This window comes from Centroberyx gerrardi, chromosome 1, assembly GCF_048128805.1.
Source record: "Centroberyx gerrardi isolate f3 chromosome 1, fCenGer3.hap1.cur.20231027, whole genome shotgun sequence".
NCBI lineage: Eukaryota > Metazoa > Chordata > Actinopteri > Beryciformes > Berycidae > Centroberyx > Centroberyx gerrardi.
The window spans coordinates 29,802,415-29,824,665 of NC_135997.1; the positions used below are offsets into that span (position 1 = coordinate 29,802,415).

The 22,251-nt window shown below is 41.9% G+C and overlaps 1 protein-coding gene across 2 annotated transcripts; it reads left to right on the forward strand.

The window, feature by feature from the left end:
* Positions 1 to 314: 314 nt before the first annotated feature.
* Positions 315 to 21,121, forward strand: vstm2b (V-set and transmembrane domain containing 2B). 2 transcript variants are annotated; one of them, XM_071912230.2, is made up of 5 exons: positions 315 to 916; positions 1,527 to 1,714; positions 2,948 to 2,977; positions 3,740 to 4,199; positions 19,950 to 21,121. In XM_071912230.2, the coding sequence occupies exons 1-5, from the start codon at positions 844 to 846 to the stop codon at positions 20,036 to 20,038; spliced, it is 840 nt and encodes a 279-aa protein (XP_071768331.1). In that variant the 5' UTR covers positions 315 to 843; the 3' UTR covers positions 20,039 to 21,121. The 2 variants fall into 2 exon arrangements, with proteins under 2 accessions (XP_071768331.1, XP_078140394.1); XM_078284268.1 differs by lacking the exon at positions 315 to 916 and having other exon boundaries at positions 1,536 to 1,714.
* The last annotated feature ends 1,130 nt before the right edge of the window (positions 21,122 to 22,251 follow it).

Here is a 22,251-nt window from a genome sequence, read left to right on the forward strand (position 1 = left end):
AAATGGAAAACGCTGCTCATAAATTGGAAGCCAGCAGCACTGACTGGAGAAAGAGACTAGATTTGATCAGGACTAGAGGCTGGAAAGGGAGAGAGATATAAAGAGAAACTAGAGAGAGAGAGAGAGAGAGAGAGAGAGAGAGAGAGAGAGAGAGAGAGAGAGAGAGAGAGAGAGAGAGAGAGAGAGAGAAGGGCGTCCAGGGACCTCTGCTGTTCGCGCCTCCTCGTGATGCGCTCGCGACGCACACCAAGCCGCGGGAAGGATCCAGGTCGGTGACGACCATACAAGGGGAACCGCGGACACGGACAGACGAACCCTTGGCTCTTCTCCGCGATAATTCTTGTTTCTTGGTATACCGAGTCGTGGAAAACTTGTCTCCACGACCGACGGGGCTGTTGGTGTTGCAGTGCTCGTACACAGAGGAACGGTTATGTGATGGGTCTTGGAGCGGCGCCCGGGAGAGCTTTCCTTCGCCAGGGAAGCTGGATGATGATGAGCAGGTTTCTGCTGTCGACCGGGAAGTTTGGTTTCTACTTAAAGACGACGCTCAACGGGAAATAAAGGAGTCGACCTTTTCAAAAGGGGGATAAAATTACCTACTAGGTTGATTTGCTGCAGAATTATTCGTATTATTCGTTTTTCTGCGCTCAAATGGGGTATTAATTATGTTTGCTCGCACCTTTGGATTGTACATGTTGCCTGGCTGATCCAACGGCTGCCTCTGGATTGTGGTTCTATGCCCATATTTGGAGTTGTTTGAGTAGGCAGTTTAACAGGACGGTACACATCCAGGTCAAATGACCGTCTAATGCCCCTGCTGAGTCTGACTAGCCTTACTGTGACATGGAAAACACAGGACTCTACAGCCTCTTTTATTACTTGCTTCTCAATTCGCCCTTTATCGTTTGCGCAAATGGTAAGTTAACTCCCAAAGTTGCCTGAAATGGAGAGAGAACGAAAATGGGGAATGAGATGTGTTGAAGTATAGGCTATATGGCTTTTAAATTCTGTAGTTCACGCACAAAAAAATGCCACTTGTCTGCAGGATGAAGCGGCATCTCCTGCTGGTCTAAGGTGGTCGAAACGGTTCGATATTGAAGTCCAGCACTATGCTATCCTCTGACTATATATCTTCCCTTCTGGGTGAATGGATGAATAGATTGGAATGAGTGACTGGGCAAAAGAAAAAAATTGAAGTATTACACACAGGGCATGACCCAGTGCCTCAGCTGTCCAAATGTGCCCAGATCGCAGCATTATGGAGAGTCACAGGGAGGCATGGAGAATGGCTTTACAGTGTTTGGTCAAAGCCTAAAGCAGATTATTGGTCACAGGTGCTCAAATGAAATCATTTGAATCTATAACTCATAGCAAGATAAAGTCTGATCATAGGTTAAACTCTGTGTTCATTAGGCTTTGGTAGGTGTAGAATAACTACTTCACATGGACACATTAATTACACATTAACTACACATTCATCTTTCCTTCTGTTGTCTTGCCTCTCTCCCATTGCTCTCGTACCGAAGCTTCATTTACTGAAGTCCCCAAAGATGTAAGTGTCGGGGAGGGAGAGGATGTGGAGATGCCCTGCGCCTTCAAGGCTGTCGGTTCGGCGCCCATGTCTCTGGAGATCCAGTGGTGGTACCTGAAGGAGACTGTGCCTAAGGAACTGCCTCCTGAACTGCAGATCAGCGCCCCGGCCAACAGAGCCAAGGTAACTGCAATACTGACACTGCCTCAGCCAAACTGCACGCAACTGGGGTCACAGTGTGTGTGTATGTGTGTGTGTGTGGGGGGGTGTTGTGTGTTCTCTCTGCATCTGCTCTACATGTCCTGTACATATTTGTGTACATCTCTGCACCAGAGCTGCTGCATATTTTTAAGCACATTCCTGTGCATATGTTACCTCCATCTGAAAAATGGATAATTTGAATAGCTACTGATGCATATTTGCACATCTGCACTGTAAATCTGTATTGCCAACAATCCACATTTGCACACCCTGCATATATGCTCTTGCTCTGTGCTGTAAATTTGTAAAGCCTGCAATCATTGTAAATCTCTCAATAGGCAACATAGAGATAATTATTTCTCTGTATTATATCTGTAATATTCAATATGTTCTATTTGTTGCATTCATATATATATATTCTTGGCTGCAGCAGTGACCCAATTTCTCCTAAATTTCCATTTAAGTTTCATCAATAAAAATGTAAAATATGAAAATACAAATTATAACAATAAGGACAGCCAACCAGTGATTGAAGCTGTGGCATTAGTCAAGCCGAGGCAGTGGGTTATCTATCCAGGCCTGATGCAGTTTGACAGCTTATCATCACGTCCTCGCCATATGTGTGGCTGACCTCTTTCCTGCACCATTTGTTTGATAGGTCTGTATTAGGACGCAATGAGCAGATATGCGCAACGTAGCATGGGTATTAGTCAGGATGAGGGCGATGTCACACGCACAGTACAAAGAGCACTTGTTGTTGGGTATCAAGACTGTTGGGGGTGATTACATCCCTCTCAGGTCCGCTGCCCAAAACGGCTATGATAGAATATTGTGGCAGGATGCAGTGGGATTCATTTTCCTTTCGGCGTGACAAATCACTGAGCCTTTTTCAGTCGTCGGAGGAATCAGGGAAAATCACATCTGCGGCATTTCCTCTGCGGTTTAAGCACATTAAAACATGCAGTGGGGGCAGAGAGAGACGGAGAAAGAGCAAGAGAGAAGGAGAGAGAGAGAGAGGTTATCAATGGCATCTTTGAGAACTGTACGCAACCAGCTCTGTCCAGGCTGTCAGCTTTCTCCACCAAAAGAGAAAGCAAAAGCAATTTTTATTGTTGTCACCAATGTGTGTTTTTTCCCCAATAGAAGGGTGCATTTCTTGTTGAAATAGATTGAAATTTTTGGATACATGCTATTCAGAATGTTTTCTTTTTTCAGGTTGCTACAAAGGAAGCCACAAAAATAAGCGTAAGTGTCCATTTCCCTGTTTACACAGATTTGTATTTGTATTCCTTGCTGGTGAATGCGTGCTGATTAGCAGAATGTTTTTTTCCAAATAGCAAATACACGATTGGCATTCGATAAACAATATTGACAGAAAATGTCTTGCAGTTTTACAGTATGAAAATACCTACCTGACTGGGGTGTGCCTTATGATTAAGGCACAGATTGCAATACAGCTTCCACTGTTACAGATGCCCCTGTCTTCAGCTGAATACCACTCTTTGTCTATTGATGACATGACACCATTTAATGCCATAAATCTGCCATAAATCTCTAATGTCTGATACAGTCGACACTGTGGACAGCTGTGCATTTCTGCCTACTACCCCATTTTCTCCAGTCTTTTCTTTGTGGATTGTTTTTTTCAAACCTGGATCATGGCATCTCCTCACACTGAGTTCACAGTGCTAATTACAGTTTTGCTGTGATAGTATGTTAAATTTTGCTGTTGCAGTGTACCTTCATGCTAGAGGGATAATTGAGGCTCCTTAAGAACTGACCTGTCGGTTTGCTGAGCAGCTAATATGGGGTCATGAGTTGGTATTGTACTTTAGGGATGTGCCTATGTCTCCATCTCAGGCCATGAAAGACGAAACTGCTCTTATTGGACTGATTACTGCATACTAGAAACGTTTGTTGCACAAGCCTCGTCAATTGCCACGTTAATTCTCATCTCTCTCTCTCTCTTTCTCTCTCTCTCTGTGTCCTCATTCTTGCGGTCTGCAGACTGTGCGGGTTCAGGGCAACGCCATCTCCCACCGTCTCAGCCTGTCCAAGGTGAAGAAGGAGGATGAGGGGATGTACGAGTGCCGCGTGTCTGACCTGTGGGCCGACGAGACTCAGGAATTTACGGTTCAGGCCACGCTGCACGTCACGGCGGGTGACGGCATGGTGGCCGAGGAGGCGGTGTCGCACATCCAGAACCGCTGGCCGCTGAGGAACAGCAACCCGGCGCTGGGCGGCGGGGGGAGGGCAACCTCCGAGCCCGGCCAGGGGCAGGGCTTGGGCCAGGGCGGTCGAGGGGAGGCAGGAGGTCAAAGGTCAGGGCAGGGGAAACCTCGGGTGCCTCAGCAGGCCGGACCCGGCCTCCTCCCGTCCAGCACGTCCACCACCACCTCGGTGGCCAAGTCCTCGGCTTCACCGCTGCCAGGGAACGCAGCCATCCTCCGGCAGCAGCATGGAGCCGGTGAGTGAAGGTTGGAGGGATGGAAGTGTAAAAGAGCTACAGTGACCCCTAGTGGTGGTAGAGGGGAGCAGCAGTCTGAGCTTTACATGTACAGCTTACGTGCCTGCTGCGCTGCTCTGTATCTGTCTGTAGGTTCGTCTGTCTTAGTAACTCTCTGAGGAAACACGCTGCTGCTTTCTCTTTGATAACACTCTTTATTTATCATTTCCTTTTTTTTTTCAATATGGAAGCTATTTCATACTGAGATGCACTCTAGTGATGCTTTTGGATAAACAACACCTGCCGGTGAATTTTATGTAGCCTATATACAATTTCTCATCCTCTTGTGATCTTCTTGTGTTTTACATACATGGGCCAGAAATTATCCTGACCGGGGGATCCGGGGACTGTGTAGTTCCTACAGCATCTTCCATATGGCTCTATTTCTTCAACTTGAAATAATAACATCCTATGTATGCAGATATCCTGTTATTATCTCTAGTTCACTGAAATGTGTCTTTCATTTGGCCATGAGGATATTATGCAAGTAGGGGAAATATGGACAGAGATATTTAGGATGAAAATTATACAGCATATGTATGTGCATGTGTGTTTGTGTATGTGTGTGTGTGTGTGTGTTTGTATTTGTGTTGTGTTGGAACCTTCAACATGAAAAAAAGGGAAGAGACCCCAACCCATACCCACAAATTCCTCACCAGAAACAAAAGTTCTATATATTTTATATGTGCCCCAGTAGCCACTCTTCTGAGCAGAAACCTTATTCTGTGCTGCTCATTCATCTACAGTGCACACTGATGTCTCCAATGAAAGCGTGTGTGACAGCATGAATATTTGTGTGCCCATACATATGTGTGTTCTCACGGGTGTATCCGTGAAAATGCGTGTGATCAGCCAGCACAGCACTCTTCATCATCTATTCATATCCTTCTGTCACACTTTTCAAATCTCTTTCAGTCAGGGAGCATTTTTGTTGACTTGTGTATGAATGTGTAACACCTATGTATTACCACCTCTGCCAGTGGGTTGGCAGATGGCAGGGAGAGGGATGGGAGCGAGGCGGGTGGGGGGTGGGGGGCTGACTTGTAATCTACCTCCCCATAGCTCTTCTCCCTGCCTCGGCGCTGTTCGATGAAGCATACTCCTGAATAATTGAATCTCATCGAAGTCTAGAGGAGCCCCTGTCAGCCCTGTTGCAACAGTCAGTCTGTTGGACTGCATGAAAGATGCTCTGTACAATACCAGGACACATGCAAATGCCTGCCTAGCAATGTGCCGATGTATGGAGTGCCTGTGGTTTGGAGCAGCTTGCTTACAACACTTGAGTTGTGGGTTTCAGTCCCACAGGGTTTTGGCCACGTACTGGCGTTGAAGGATCGCTGTCTAGCAGTTGAAGTGGATCTCCTTTCAAAAGGCATGATGTCTGCTATGCAGTGTGCTGAAGTCTTCTGACTAATTTGAGAAGAAGAATATCAAACAAGTGTTCCCACAGCTTTGGTCACTTATTCAAAGGCTTCTCACCGGGACGAGGGAGAGAACTTTATCAGCACTGAAGCTCCCTGCTTCTATATGTGTGTGTTTGGCATTTGATTAGAAATGTCTGCATGGATGTGTGCTTGTGTGTATGTGTGTGTGTGTGTGCATGTGTACCTACATGAGTGTGTGTTTGCATGAGGTTAAAGTCCTGTGCCGCAGGCAGGCTCTGTATCATCTATGCAGTCCGGTCTGGTTGATCCTCGGTGGAGGGCCAAAAGCACAGGTTCAGTGATGAACTGCAATAAATATAAATAAATCCATACCTGCCAGCATTAACATCACAGGGTCCATTACTGGACACAGTGTTGCTAACTCAGGGGAGATTTCAGCCTTTCCATCTACTTTCCAATAAGCCCATCAATTTTGCCAGTATAACCACAAACAAACCACTGATTAACAAAGTCAAAGTAGTTCTAAAACCATGTGTCTACCGTTCATTTATGTAACCTACATCTGTTGGTCGTATTATGGATGATTACCAGTGCAGCGCATAAAACCCCTAGTTCCATTATTGGACACTCAGCCAAGCCCGAGTGCTTAATGCCTCTTATTGTGTTGTCCATTAAGCGTTCGGTACAGAGATGTTATCATTTCCCATTCTTCCACAAATATTTGTTGACAAAATGGTGATCTGCGCTAGCATTGCCCACTAATACAAGGCTTAGGAGCCAGGGAAATAGAAGTAACTGTGATCGCAAATTGCTCGTCCATCACTAGCTTAGGCAGATGTGCCTCTCCGATACACACCTCCAAAAAGTGTGTGTATTGTTATGTTATTCTGTGGACTGGCTGTTTGTGGGGTGTTGCAATCCAGTTTGCAGGAAAAAAAGAAATAAGCATGATAACAGACGCATTTATGTTAACTTCTGAATATAACAACGATTTTCCAACACAGTAGGTGAGCGCTACACCCATGCAAGCACACCTTCATGCATGAACACTCATACATATTAACTTCTGGCCTTGCCTATGTTTGAATCATATCTTAGCAGAATGATGATTTCTATGCTGAAAATCTTTTGACCCCCACTGTCTTCACATTGTGGTTCTCTGCTTCATAGTTCTACTACTTTTCATTATACTAGTGAGTTGGTGTCTTACAGACTGAAGAGGCAATAGTTCACCCAAAAGATCGGAGATGCAACAGAGAGTAGAGCGAGGTAGAGAACTGTCTGACTTCCAGGCATACCACTAGTTCAATAAATCTAATGGATAACTTAAAGGAAGAAATCCACCTTAAAACAGTTTAACACGGTTAAAAAAACAGCTATAGGTGATGTACCTTGCATCTCTGGGCCAATTTTGCTGGTTGGTGGTGTATTTTTCTTATTCCTGCAGATAACAGGCCACATAGACAATGGACAGTGGAGATTGATAGCAGAACATTTTTCAGCAATCTAAAACATCAACAGTAAACATCAGGTTTTGGTGTCAGTCCCCCAGAATCAAAGAGTGAGGGCTTCTTTCTGGAGCCGCCATTTTGCACCGACGTTCAACAATCATACAGGGAGAAATCCATCACAGAAGAGGCAGAGATACCAATTTCTCCCCCGGCAGTAGCCTTAACAGACCAGAATGCAATGCAGCTGCAAGATATGTTGCGTTTATGAGTAAGGGATGAAAACCATTCTGAGAAATGTAGGAAATCACTAACAGAAGTATTAGTAGACGAGGCAGGTTGAGGGAAAGTGAGTACACCAAAAAGGTAAATTACAACACTACATCACTAAATATCTGCTGGAATGCATTGAACATCACAAATTGATGTTATCTAATGGCGTAAGAGGATTGGAGGGAGGATTTTTCCACACACAGCTGGGAAATTCATAATAAAAATTAAAGGAGAAATGTCAGTGTTGGCACGTGGATCACAAGAATTAAATAAACCGTCAGTACCAAAAGAACTGCAACTATTTAAGATACAGACTAGTCTTTTCTCCACAGGGTGTGAGGCATTCAAAACAACCCGAGAATGATCCAGCTTGAACATTTTTAATTGACTTGCTTCCCCTCTGGTCTCGCCACCTGACCAGCCTCTGATCCTTGTCTTCTGATTTGACGTGTTTAATGAAGCATTTAAAAGCTTCTGTGGTTTAGATATTGCATATGTTAAAATCAGAATTTCAATTTTAGCTCGATTAATCACACACACGCACACACACACACGCATACACACAATCAGCATGGTGCTTGTTTCAGACTATATCCTACATGAAATTACAAACATTGAGTCCACATTTTACATAGACCATGTTGACTTTGCAGATCATGAATGGACATAGTATCAAATGTATTGTCATCCATGAATAATTGCATCAAAGTATTATGTTTGACCTTCTAATCTTTATTTTGAAGAGGCTAACCTAACTCCATATCTACAGTGTAATGCCATCTCTAACATCTGTCATCCAACCTCACATGCATTATCCTTAACCAGTACAAATGATTCTGCATTAGACCTTTTATCAGATGTGGAACTGCATAGACGGGGCAAGGAAAGCACAACATACAAAAACAAGACTGCAAGAGGCTAAAATGTCGGCCGATAATTTCATTTTGATCAGAGAGGACAAATATAGAACAGACAGTCACTGATGGTGACACATTTTGATCAGAATATCCTCAAACCAGACAATATAATTAGATAGAAGAAGTGACCAAAGTGTCAGTGGAGTATTTTTACATCCCACTGATGCACAGAGGCTGATCAGAGAACAATTCACTTGTGTGATCTTAATCCAGATGATCCTGCATGGTGCTCTTAACCCTCCTCAACTACATGTAGCGTATGAAGCTGCTTTTCTCGGAAATGCTGCTGGAATCGAGCTCTCCTTTTGTTAAGTGCATCATCGATCCTTTAGTAAAGACTTCAATTATTTCTGGGAAACAAAACAAATTAATATTCTTTACTTGTTTCTCTCTGTCTCCATGTTCCTCTAGGCATTTCTCTCTCCCTTTCCCTCTTTCTCCATTTTCATGTTTTTCTATTTCTTCATGTCTGTGTAGCTATACTGTAGTTTCCTGTCTTTTCTCTGTCACACTCGCTCCCTCTATTCCCTCAGTGTTCAGCTCTATCCCTTCTTTGGACTTTTATACACGTCATAAATTACTGTGACTGTGACAATGCAGCAATGAGTTGATTTGTTGTTGGACTTGATTTTGAAATGACCCTGTTTATTGGTATGATTGGTTTTTATTACTGTGGTGGTTGTTTGCCTTATGATGATAACTGACTGGAGGTCATAGTTTACCCTCCTTTTTTATTTATTACAACATCCACTGGTTGTGATACAGTAGCTTGACATCTGCACCCTAGCTTCAAAGTCAAGTCTAATAACTCAATCTCAGCTGCCCTGTCTGGGAAAATTGTTGTCTGCTATTCTTGAATGAAACAAATTCAGGGATTTGGTGTTAAATGAGTGTTGCTAGATTCCAAATACCTTGCAGTCCTTGCCTAGCATTAGATTAAATGGATTGGCATTTTAATTTGGTAGCATGTGGCCAGCGCAGGTTCAAATCCAAAAGTACACCTGCTTAATATGGGTGAGGTGTGTGCTGATATTTTCACATTTCAGTCCTTCAGTGGACTGTCAGCCAGGCAGGCCACCGGTGTCTGTTTCACACTAAATCAAATACAGTTAAGTGGCTCGCTGACACTTTTACATTGACAGAGGAACCCAGAGGAATCCATCTTGGGCAATTTTTCCCTGTTTCCTTTAAGTTGATCTCCTCTACGCAGTTGACAACAGATGAAGGTTAAAAAGCAGCGTGGCAGAATTGAAAGATTGCCTCACTCTCTCTCTCTGCTCTGCAGCCTTATCCACAGTAATAACAGCCAATGGCAGAGGGGAGAGAGAGAACAAGTGTATGTGTGTGTGTGTGTGTGTGTGTGTGTGTGTGTGTGTGTGTGTGTGTGTGTGTGTGTGTGAGCAGGGGGAGGGGACGGGGGCTCAGAAACGCAGGCATCTGTCACTTTTCTGCAATGTCATCTGACTGAGTGGCAGAAACAATTAATATGGGAGGGGAGGACGGCGGCAGCGGCAGGCAGGGGGAGGGGGGAGATAAGCTGTCAGGTGTCTCAAATTGCCTCTCATATTTTCATTTTTCATCTGTATTTTGGTGGCCTTGCCTCAGTAACAGATAAACCTGCCCTCCCTCTCCATCGCTGTCTCGCTCTTCACTCTTCCTTCTCTCCCAGCTTTGCCGTCAGATGCCAGATATGGACGAGGTTTCGAGCAGCGGTCATTGATTCTGAAGCTACTGAGATCAATTGTGACGTTTCAAAGGACCATACTACCTTTTCTGGCATGTAGCACTGAGAGCCATCTTAGTTGGTCAAGTTGAATTCAAAGGAAAAATCCACCGTCAGACACTCTTTACACTGTTATATATAATCATGCAATGCATCATTTTGTGATGAGGTGTTGTAATTTACTGTTTTGTTGTACCCACTTAGCCTCATCTACTTCTACTGCAGTTAGCGATTTCCTGCGTTTCCCAGAATCCCTTTCGACAACCCCCAGAGAAGGGGCTTGAGTGCATTCAGCTGTGGGTTATATGTGGAGAGAGCGATAGCAATAGCGATAGTAACAACAAGAACGTTTTTTTTCCACTCAAGAAAAAGAAGGCCCTCACTCAAAACAAAACATGCCTTGTGGTTGCATTGCATTCTGGTCTATTGAAGCTGTCAGTGGAGAAGTTGGTCTGTCTGCCTCTTCTACGATGGATTTCTCCCTGTATGATTGTTGAATGTTGTGCAAAATGGCGGCATTGAGGGACTGAAAAATGTTCTGCTATTAAACTCCATTGTAGCAGCGCTGGAAATCTCTCGATGTCGTAATACAGCACCAAACAACAAAAAAGACCCAGAAATGCAAGGAACATCACCAATAGCTGTTTTCTAACAGTACTGAAGTGTTTTAAGATAGATTTTTCCTTTATTGCGATAACATACTATCAAAAATGGCAGTGTACACCAACTTGAGTATCCTGAGGAAAAGAAAGTCATGGTGGGCGCACATTTTCTCCGTAGACGTCACAGCAGCATCACAACATGTAAACAGAGAGTCAGCATTCATGGGTAAAACAGTTAAATAAAATGGACCGGGATGAAACTCTCCTTAAAGGAACTGACAGGCAGCAGTAATGCTGCAGTAAAATGCTGTATGAGTGATGAGCTCTGCCTTTGGGAGAGAACACGAAGAGGGAATAGAATAAGACAGACGCAGAATATGCACCTATACCCAGAATGCAACAAGGCAACGGTGCTGGTCACCATAGCTGACCTTGGCATCCCTTTGCAAAATCTGTTTGTCACTGGCCTGACAGCTGTTCCAATCCCTCATCTACACAGGCTCTGTGTGTGTGTGTGTGTGTGTGTGTGTGTGTGTGTGTGTGTGTGTTTCTGTGGGTGCATGCAGGGTATGTGTGTTGTTTTCCTTTTTAAATCTCATAGGGTTTCCTTTTTGCATAAGTCTGAATTCATGTGTTTTCTGGGTGGACATGGAAGGAGCATGCTGATGTAAATACTGACAGTGTTAGTCTGGTTACTGTGAGTAATATACTCTGCTAAGAAGCTGCTGAAGGTCTTCAAATGTCACTGTGTCCTCAGCGGATTCAATAAGAATTGCTAGGTAACCAAACTATCTACTGTGTGTATGTGTGTGTGTGTGTGTGAGAGAGAGAGAGAGAGAAAGAGAGAGAGAGAGACCCTCTGCCTGTCAGCCTTTTCATTTTCCATTATTTACCTGGTTTTTATACTGGTTCCAGGAATTGCTTAGGCCAAGGATTTTATTCCATAAAAACTTCTCTTTCCCCGTCTCATTTTGCTTCCAAACTGCAATCATGTTGAGCAGTCAGTACAGTATCTCTGCCTTTCAACTCCCAGAATCAGGTCCTCACTTTTATGCTGTTAGGGCCTGTGTTTTACCTATTTACTTTACTCACTCCAAATAATTTATCTATACATCCTATCATGCTATGCAGACACTGTGCTTTGATGCTGTCTTGATGCTATTTCGATGATATTTCAAAGCTATTTTGATGCTATTTTCACATTTTTAGCCCCATGACAGGCGAGTCTCTATTGATTGCATTGTCGGCTGGTCGGTCACGCTTACAGTGTTGGATTTCCATACAGTAATAACGTTCAGTATTTATACAAATTAATAATGTAAACAGATAAACGGAGCACTCCTTGTTTCTTACATTAAACAATGTATTCAGCTATTATTTTTTGCTGTGAAGAGCGTAAAGAGCATTCTATCCCTTTTTAGCAATGATGTCTCTGTTTTACACATCTTTTTTCAAATCAATCCCCTTTGGAAACTTGAGTGTTGTCATTGCCTGTTGTTGTAATTTACCAGTCTAACACATAGCACCACATATTACAATATAAAGTAGAGCAGGGGCACCCTGGTGGCTCAACCGGTAGAGTGTGTACTATCAATGCTAAGTCCTATTCGCACCAGCATGGGTTTGAATCCTGCATGTCATCATAGGATTAAGACATGAGCTTTAACTAAATAGCTAGGGTCAATAAAAGCAAAACAAGATGCACCTCAAGTTAAAATGTACAGTCTGACACTTACAGTTTATCAGAAAATTACGATCAAGGCCAGGATTTTATCAGCAGGTGACGACATGAAGAAGTGTGCGAGATACTACTGTGCCTCTTGGCGGCCAAAATGGAGAATAGTTGAATTCCATTTATTTGAGACTTGATTGATGTCACTGAGGGGCGGGACTTCACAAACACTGCAGTACAAACCAGTCACTACTCCAGTTACAACCCAGTGACAAGTTACTTTTTCTCAGCAGATCTAAAGATTCTTTGAGCAACAACATGAACTGTAGCTGTCTCAGTAGAATTGCTATAATATGACACATTGGTTATGGTCCACTTTGCCTTTGAAGATCAGGGAATTATTCTATAATGTCATTTTTGTTTGGCATTCTCAAATTTAGCACACAAGTATTTTAGATGTGACATTATGCACAGCTGTTGACAACTTATCACAGTTGAATAAAAACATATTGGGAAGAATTTGTTGCACAAATAACATACAACTTTTCAGACTGTCATGAGACATATGTTGGAGAAATCAATGGAAACCTGGTTCACATCAAGCAAAATGACAAGCTTAATAGCCTTTCATTTTCTCAGAATATAATTATGTTATTCAAAAGAAAAGTGGAGAGAGAGGGAGGAATGGCCTTTTTTCTTCTCTGAATATATTTAAATTTGAAAGAGAGAGAAATGTTGTGAGCCACGTGATCCGGCATCTACTAATTAAAGTGCTTGTCCAATGAATAAGATGCGATCACGCAAGCATGTGTGTTCATATGTGTGTGTGTGTGTGTGTGTGTGTGTGTGAATATGCATGCATGTATGTGTCTAACTGCCACTTCACTGTGTGCTGCACAGCAAATTAGACTCTTCAGAGGTAAGTGTGTGCTCAGTCTCTGTTCTGTTTTACCTGCATATCTTTTAGCTAATACTCTCTAAGCCATGTCTGTTCTCCCAGATTATCCCATAATTTAGTTGTTTATCTTTCAGAAAAATTGGTTGAAAAACATGGTACCTAAAGCACTTAAATCCATATCCCGAGCAGTCTCTTTTAAGTTTTGTTTTACCTTTATGTGCTAAAAGTGCACGCAGATGGGAACATTTTATTTTTTTTCCTGTATTGTATTTTTCAAGAGGTAATTTTGCTTATATTGAATATATTGAATCTGGAAAGAGATTCAGAAATCAATTTAAAATACCACTACCAATAACACTGATGACATTGCACCAAGTAAGCACATTGAAAAATGAAAATGCAACAAAGTAACAGGTTAAAATAAACAGCAAGATTCTTGTTTTTCTTGATTTTGGTGACATTGTTGGTGATAAGTGGTCATTGCTTCGGTGTTTTGCACTCAGTATGGCCCAATATATTGTGATAATAAAGACACTCAGTGCAGCACACTGTACACTGCAGCATCTTATATTTCTTATATTCATTCTAAACAAACCCCTGTTGTTGCTTCCGTAAACAGAAAGATTCTTCCTGGGAAAGAGATTAAAGCTTTCATTAACTGGCTACAGGTTGAATATGGTATCAATTTGCAAAAGAGAGTAGCAAAACAGACATTTATTAATGTGAAAAAGTTGCAGATTATTACTTTAAAGAGTAATTCTGCACCTAGTTTGAGCTTCTCTTTGCCCACTGCGAGATTTAAAAAAATGCAAGACATTGGGCATGAAAGGGAACGGGATGGAGTGTATATGGGCATGTGCACGCACTTATAGGCTGGGTGGCAACATTTTTGCCAAATGATGTATCTTAGGACAATTGTCCTTGAACATGGGTGCATTTAAATTGAACACCAGCTGTTCATTTTAACCACTGGAGGGCAAACTGAGCCAGGTTTAGTGAGATAAATACGGCTCCGGCACATTTGGGCTCAAATGTTGACAATATAACTGCCGTTGTTGTATTTCAAAACTACGTAGTACAAAATAGTCAAGTCAAGTCAAGGCATGTTTATTTATATAGCCTTTTATCTCAGGCATATCTCAAAGGGCTTAACATGCCATCATATACGTCATACATACTACATCATATACTACATCATATACATACTACATATACAAATACCAGTTTACAACTCAAAAAAGTGTTACAGTGTGGAATTACTCTTTTATATTTATTCCTATCAGTTGTACTTTGGTGCTATCCACCAAATATGTACTGCTTGCTTTGGAGAAATGAGGGTGACATCATCTACATTGCAGACTATATGATCGTAGATACACCAATACATTGACACTTGTCCTGTACCGTTTTACTGGACCAAACAAGACCATTAGATCTAAAATTTGAAGGTACCGTCAAACTTTAGGGTGGTGCTGGATGCTTTGTGCTATCAGTCACTGTGATTGTTTCTGAGAACAGCGTCTTTGATGAGCTTCCAGGAGAAGGGATTATGCTTGGGGTTTGGCTCATGACTGTGTTTGCTAACTGTCAATGTTAATGTGGATGGTGACTATAACAATCATAATGATCAGGATGAGGATTTAGCTACACATGATCAGAAAGGTTTGATCTATTACAGGATATTAAGTGGGTTTTGCTTGATCTCTCTTTGTGAAAGCCAACTCAAGTTTGTGTGATATTCCACCAAAGAGAAAATAGTTTGGACGTTGTTGGATACACATTGCTTTTAATACTCTGGGCTGAGAGCTTCCTATTCTGCCTCTTCAGCTCTCCTATACAATGATTCACCTTTGCATGTTACCTCCTGCCCTCTCAGGCTGCCAAGAGTCAGAATGAAAAGAAAGAAAGACAGTAAAAGGAGGGAAGAAAGAAAAAAATAAAACCTGCCACTAGAATAGGAATGTCAGACAAGGTCTGTCCTGTTGCTTGGCCTCTTCTTGACTCCTCCATCCATCTACCATCCATCAGGGAAAGGAGAAAGGGGATAGCTCTGTGCAGGAGAAATGAATTAAGACAGGGGAGAAGGAATTCACCTCTGTCCCTGCTGTCTCCGTTTCTTCGTCTGTCTGTTAGCCGTTATAGAGCAGCTGGCCTTGCTGGGAGGCTCTAGTGTGTCATGTGTTTCCATATTTCACACGTTCAGTTCAGTCTTGTCAGATTGTGGCGTGGCTGACTTGTGTCAGTCGGGGATAGTGGGAAAATGCATGTCAAGAAAAACTGGATTTCAGAGGAGTGATCCACTTGGGAACATTTTTGACAAATGGATTTTTTACCACAGCACAGCCGAAACAGTACTGGCTCTTCAAGAGCCAGTCAGAAGTCAGTCAGCTAGAAGTGAGACACTTCACTCCTCTGCTGTACACTATCAAACTACATCACTCTATAGCTGTACACTATCAAACTACACCACTCCTCTATAGCTGTACACTATCAAACTACATCACTCTATAGCTGTACACTATCAAACTACATCACTCCTCTATAGCTGTACACTATCAAACTACATCACTCTATAGCTGCACACTATCAAACTACACCACTCCTCTGTAGCTGCATACTATCAAACTACATCACTCCTCTATAGCTGTACACTATCAAACTACATCAATCCTCTATAGCTGCACACTATCAAACTACATCACTCCTCTATAGCTGCACACTATCAAACTACATCACTCCTCTATAGCTGCACACTATCAAACTACATCACTCCTCTATAGCTGCACACTATCAAACTACATCACTCCTCTGTAGCTGCACACTATCAAACTACATCACTCCTCTATAGCTGTACACTATCAAACTACACCACTCCTCTGTAGCTGCATACTATCAAACTACATCACTCCTCTATAGCTGTACACTATCAAACTACATCAATCCTCTATAGCTGCACACTATCAAACTACATCACTCCTCTATAGCTGCACACTATCAAACTACATCAGTCCTCTGTAGCTGTACACTATCAAACTACACCACTCCTCTATAGCTGTACACTATCAAACTACATCACTCCTCTGTAGCTGTACACTATCAAACTACATCACTCCTCTGTAGCTGTACACTATCAAACTACATCACTCCTCTAGTAGTAGTAGTTATTACTTTATTTCTTTTTTCCCTCCCCTTTCCCCCAGTTACCCATCAAGAGGCATTTTGCAGCTTCCCAGGCCGTCATTGTGAATAAGAATTTGTTCTTAATTTACTTGCCTGGTTAAATAGATGTTAAATAAATAAAAATAAAATCATGTAGGCTAAGCTGCTAATTTGATATTTTTCTGCTGGATGAATAGGACAGACTCCAGTATCAGCTTCCATGGAAAAAAGCAATACTGACATTTTCAGTGTCTGAGAATATTTACATATAAGTGCACATGTTGCTGCAAGCCTAGAATTATTATTCTTTTTGCCAGTAAGCTTCTGCACACTGACTATTTTGGAAGGTAATTTTATAATTTTGTTAATCTATAATACATCTATAATCCAAACTGCACTGTGAACCATAGAGTCTAGTCAAGTAGCTGAAGTCCCAGTTTGGATTTCTGGATTTCTATTGCACTATAAATGGCTTGTCATCAGCTTCCATTGTCCCCAATACAATAGAAATCATTCATATCAATAAGGCATTAGTGATCCATTGAGGGCCTAGGAAGCCCTCTCCTCTCTTCATAGCAACAAGCAGACATGGACAAAAGAATGCAATAATAAAATACATGAAATGAAACATGCATGCTTAATTAGGTCTATTTTCATGTTACAGTTGACACTGTAAGCTCATCATAAAATACAGTAGATAAATGTAAATAAAAACTAATGTTACAATTGTTTTCCCTGGTCTGTACAGGCTCCTTATTGTGTTAGAAAAGTGAAAATCACAGATGCACCTTTGTCACTTTTTCTATAGTTAATAGTATAGAACTGTTAAAACTGGTCAGTGGAATTAATTTTGTTCCCCAAGCTAGATACAGAAAATGTTTTAGATTTTGGTTATCATTTGTGTCTGCCTCAGTTCTAGTGAGCTAGGTCTGCACATATTTCTGTACAGTCTGACTCTTGTAGGAGGGAAGGTGTAAACACATCAAATCTAATAGCAAGGTCCTGTTCCTAAACAGCTCTGAGTGTGTTTTGTCTGGAAAACCTGTGAAAAACATGTTTTTACAGTCCCCGTGGAATCTTGAAAGGAGGAAGTGCTTGTCTTGAAGCCGTGTAATTGATTCTTCTTGAACACTGATGGTCAGGTTGTTCCTCCAGTGGCAGGAGGGGGAGTGGAGGGGCTGTCTCTTCACTGCAACTGCAAAGTCAAAAAAAGGAGACTGAAGTTTTTAAAGGGCACGGTTAAAACCTTTCCAGCTTATGTTCAGACTCATACAATATGCTCTCCATGTTGATGTTTTGTCTCCATAATCTTTTTACTTAGATATGGAATGAGTTTTAAGTGCAGATTGCCAAATATGCTCCCTTTTTTAGAATGCTAAGAGTGTATATACAGATTACAGTTATATTCAATAAATTTCCCATATGTAGCCAAAAATTCATTATGTGTAATGGTTTCAAAGTTTGCAACGCATCACCAGACATCTTGATATCTCATTGTTAGGTTCCCTCCACAGATTTTGTATCTGAGGATTCAGCTTTGAATATGTTTGGCTCTTACTTATTCAGAGGAATAATGGAGAACATGGTAGGGATGACAAATAGTCATCAGTCAACTTGTAACTCATCGTGCTTCTGTTACAAAGCAGATAATACCCTCATTGTCAAATTTTGATGACTCAGATCCAAGTGCACATGTTTGCCATTTGCCCCAACCATGTACTCCATCAATTGATCTAAAGTATTCAGCTAAAGTACATGACCTCAATGTGTCCTCCTCTTGCCCTCTTCACAAGCAGCAGTGGTTGCATCACTGGAAAGCGTAGCAAGGGCATTGAATGGCATATATCAAAACAGTGTCAAATACAGTTGAGGAATAAAATTCACTGAATCAATACCCTAATACTCAAGCTACCAACGATAAGAACACGAACAATAGCTTACCTTCTAGACTTTACCATGCTTTCAGTCAAGGTAAATAAAGTTGGCACACCCCCTGCCTTCAAGTTTCAGAAGGCAAGCAGGGTTTTCATGAACAACTCCTTAGTAAAGTGATCTGAACATACTTTTGTGTTGTCGGTGGTGTGTAAATAAAAATATATGAATATATATTTTATAAGAAAACAGTAACTAAACCTCAAACCCAAATCTGTGTAAAGCCTGACATCTAATGGTAAAAAACATGCTACTGAATTGACCATCTGCTATTGGCTGATCTTTGGTTCCAGGTGATGTCATGCTTTTCACCATTAGATGTCAGGCTTAGGGGTTTAGTTACACAATGGGTAATACTAGCCTGTTAACATCAGCAGGATATTAGGCTACTACTACTCTACATAACTTATTTGAGACTTGTTTGACATCATTGAGGAGGGTTCCAGGGTCATGCACTAAACCTGATAGAAAAGGATGACACTTTTGCTCAGCAGACCCAACTTCTATTTGAAGCAGTCAGTAGAGCTCTGCCCTCTTTATTCCCTCCCAAGAAGGGGGAGGAAGGGAGCGTAGGAAGCCATTATTGTGTCCGGTCAGGCCCCTAGTTGCAGATGATATCTCCCTCCTTAAGTCAGTCTTGCGTCTGGCGGGTTGATTCAAGTGGCCTCTACCCTTCCAGACTTGGCCTTGGCGTCTTGTGGGCCCAGCAAGCCTTAGTAGCGTCTGGCGCCCAGGCTTAGGGTGACAGCGGACTGCGTCTGCCGGTGCCTGCCAACCCAGAGGTTTATAAATAGTATTCATTTGTAAATTGTTTGTGTTTGTTGTACCTAGTTCCATGTCCACTCAAGCACTTGGTAAGGAAGTGTAAGCACTTTGTTACTGTAACGTCAGAGCTCCACTACCAGCATGGGTGTGTGTGTGTGTGTGTGTATGTGTGTGTGTGTTTTTATGAGGAATGAAGACTCTGTGCAGGTCAGACTGATCTTATGTGCTTCCGTGTTTATACACCAACCATTACTAGCCTGAAACCAGCCATCTTATACACTTCATTCATCTGCTAGTCTCAGTGAGAAGGAGATTTCTTTTTCTAGACCTGAGAACACAAAATCATAGAAAATGTGACATAGCTGAGGGGGGCAAGAACTCGTAATTTCAATGTGTTTTGCAGTCTGTTCCACTTTTTAAAGGTGCATAAGTAGCAGAAACCAGTCTAATTGGAACCAGTCTCACCAAGCCATTATGTTTTTATGGTCAGACTCAACATCATGTTTATATGTGGATGATGTAAACATGATGGCTTTATCATTATGACAGCTGGTCAAATTCAGAATTTAAAGGTGCTATATGTAGCAATTACCATCAATAAAACATTACCACTTTCATTTTGAAACATAGGTATAATTACTGTAAACAAACAAAACCATCACTGAAGATTGGCAGCCTCTACCAGCCTCCACACCATGTTGCATTGTGTGTAACCAGGTTGGTTGTGGAAGGAAATCAGATGAATTGCTTTACAGCACAAAGGATATTGCTTTATAGCACAAAATAGGAAGAGAGTTAAAATGATACATGGAGCACCATTAAATGGAAAAGCAGATACTGACATGGTTAATGTAATTAACAAGATAAATGTGATGTGAAATGTGTTCTAACTGTCCTCTCTTTCCTTCCCTCATCCTCTTCCTCTGTCTCTACCCAGGTTGTGGCGTGATGAGCACCATGGACCCTCTCCTTTTCATCACCCTCCTCTTCCTGCATAAGCTCCTCCCCTTCCTGTTGGCCCACTGAAGAGACTTCAACCAAACTATGACGACCTGCAACGCTCTCACTTTACGTACCAAACAAAAACCAAGCAACAGTCAGTCAATACCGACAAAGGGAAATAGGATCATATTAAATAGATGTATACCGTTGCGACACATCACCGCAGTGAGTGAAATGCAATGCAAACAAAACGGAAGGAGAGGAAGTCAGGGGACAATGAACGAGAAGAAAGACTGAATAAAAGGCGGAGAACGACGCTCCTCGGACTTAACGGACTGAAACGAGAGGAGCGGAGCGAACTACATGACTGTTGAGAGGGAACGTGATGTGGAGAGGAATCTGCTGTTTGTGAATAGGAGCGTCACTACTGATCCACACACAGCCTATACAGTGTGGCCACATGAAGCGCTGCCTCTACTCCGCATAGCATCTGCTTCACGCATGGCCCTCCTTTCTGAATTCTAAAGCAGATATCACCTTCCTAGTTTCACTTTCATATTTCTTTTACAGCATTTCCAGTGTGATATCTGCTCATATGATGACACGCACCGTTTAAGTGGCCCTTCTGCCTTTGATTTGAGCATAATCTGTTCCATTTGTTTTATGGAAGATATCTGGTCTTCATGGTTTTTTGTTTTTTTTAAATACGGGGGTTTGGTTTGCATGAGCTGTTAAACGTTTACATTATTTACAGTAGCCATGTTGTTCAGCATCCACGTCAGTCCCAAACCAGCCATCTTCATGTTACCAAGCCACCCTCCATCCAGACAGTGTGTGAGTCTAATGTATTCTGTCCACCCCCCTACCTACACACACGCACGCACACGCCCGCTCGTACACACACACACACACATGCACACACACATGCACACACACACACACACGCACACACGCACTTCTATTCTGTTCTAAAAGATGTGTTCCATGATGTAAACAACAAATAATAAGCTGATATATTTTGATTAAGATAAGGCACACCTTACCATTGTTGTTGTTAGTCACCTCCAATAATGTTTATTTTTATTAAAGATATGGTGATCAAAGTGAGACATTCATTTATATGAGACAAAAAATGAACTTATTGGTATCTTGCCAACAGCAGTTGAAATGAAGGTTGTTGTTTTTGTAATAAAAGATAGATTTGAAAGGTGTCACATGTGAACGGCTTTCTTTTGCCATGGAGCTTTATTCAAAATAGGATGAGGAAAGCAAGTGCAGGGAACAAGCAACATCATTTTCCTCTTCTCTGGACGTGATTATCACCAACCACAGTCTGGGAACCTGTTTCTTTAGTAGCAGACAACTCACAGTCAACACTGGCTACGTTTCCATGCAGGGAGAATTCCCTTCTTAACCCGGTTACTCCACTAACCTGGTTAACTCATACTGTGAGAAACTCTGAAGATGCCTGGCTTACTCCCATATTAAACTGGTTACTGTGGCATGGAAACATCTTACTCCTTTCATTTTTAGTTTTCACCATCTGTCAAACTCAGACTCACACAGCATTATGGGTATTTTGATTCAACTATTGCTCAGTCAAAGAGGGAGGAGGAATATAATGTTAACTGGATTATTCATGGCAACAGGGAGACTCAATCACAGGCTATCAAAGGTTCATGGAAACAGATTAACCTGAATGAGACCTTAAGCAGAGAATGGACAATAGGCTGAAACATAGCCAGTGACGAGGTTGATTTTGCTGTGATTGGAGCACCTTCTTTCTGAACTGATCAGTCATGGGTAGGCTAACGTGTGTTGATCTGGTTCAACTTCGAATGATTAGTCAGTACATCGTCTACCACTGCGCAAATTTAAATTACTGACGAACCAATAAACTAATAACCATGAAGCTCAAGCTTTGAGCAGAATAGTGTTGGCGTAAAATGATAGAACAAATCCTTCCTTTCTAATATACCGGATCCCTTCATGTTAGACCTGTCTGTAATACAGTGAGTCACTTTTCATTACTTTTCCTTCTTTTTTCTAGTGCTAGTAAACTCTTTTTTCCTTGTCATGGGTTAGATTTTTGGAACAACGCTCCCACCCAGCACTGCTAATCCATCTGATAAATTGGGTGGTGATGAGGTGAGTAATGACATGCAATATTGTCTCATGAAGAGCTTGCATGCAGTGTGTGTGTGTGTGTGTGTGTGTGAATGAGTGAGCCTGCATGTATCTCTGTGATGGCACCACAGTCTGTGTGTTTCTCCTAGGTTGTTGACCATTAGTGTAGT

Coding starts and splice junctions, on each gene's coding strand:
- vstm2b (XM_071912230.2), top strand. CDS start 844: ATGGAAAACACAGGACTCTACAGCCTCTTTTATTACTTGCTTCTCAAT. Junction 917..1,526: donor CTTTATCGTTTGCGCAAATG/GTAAGTTAACTC, acceptor CTCGTACCGAAG/CTTCATTTACTGAAGTCCCC. Junction 2,978..3,739: donor AGGAAGCCACAAAAATAAGC/GTAAGTGTCCAT, acceptor TGCGGTCTGCAG/ACTGTGCGGGTTCAGGGCAA.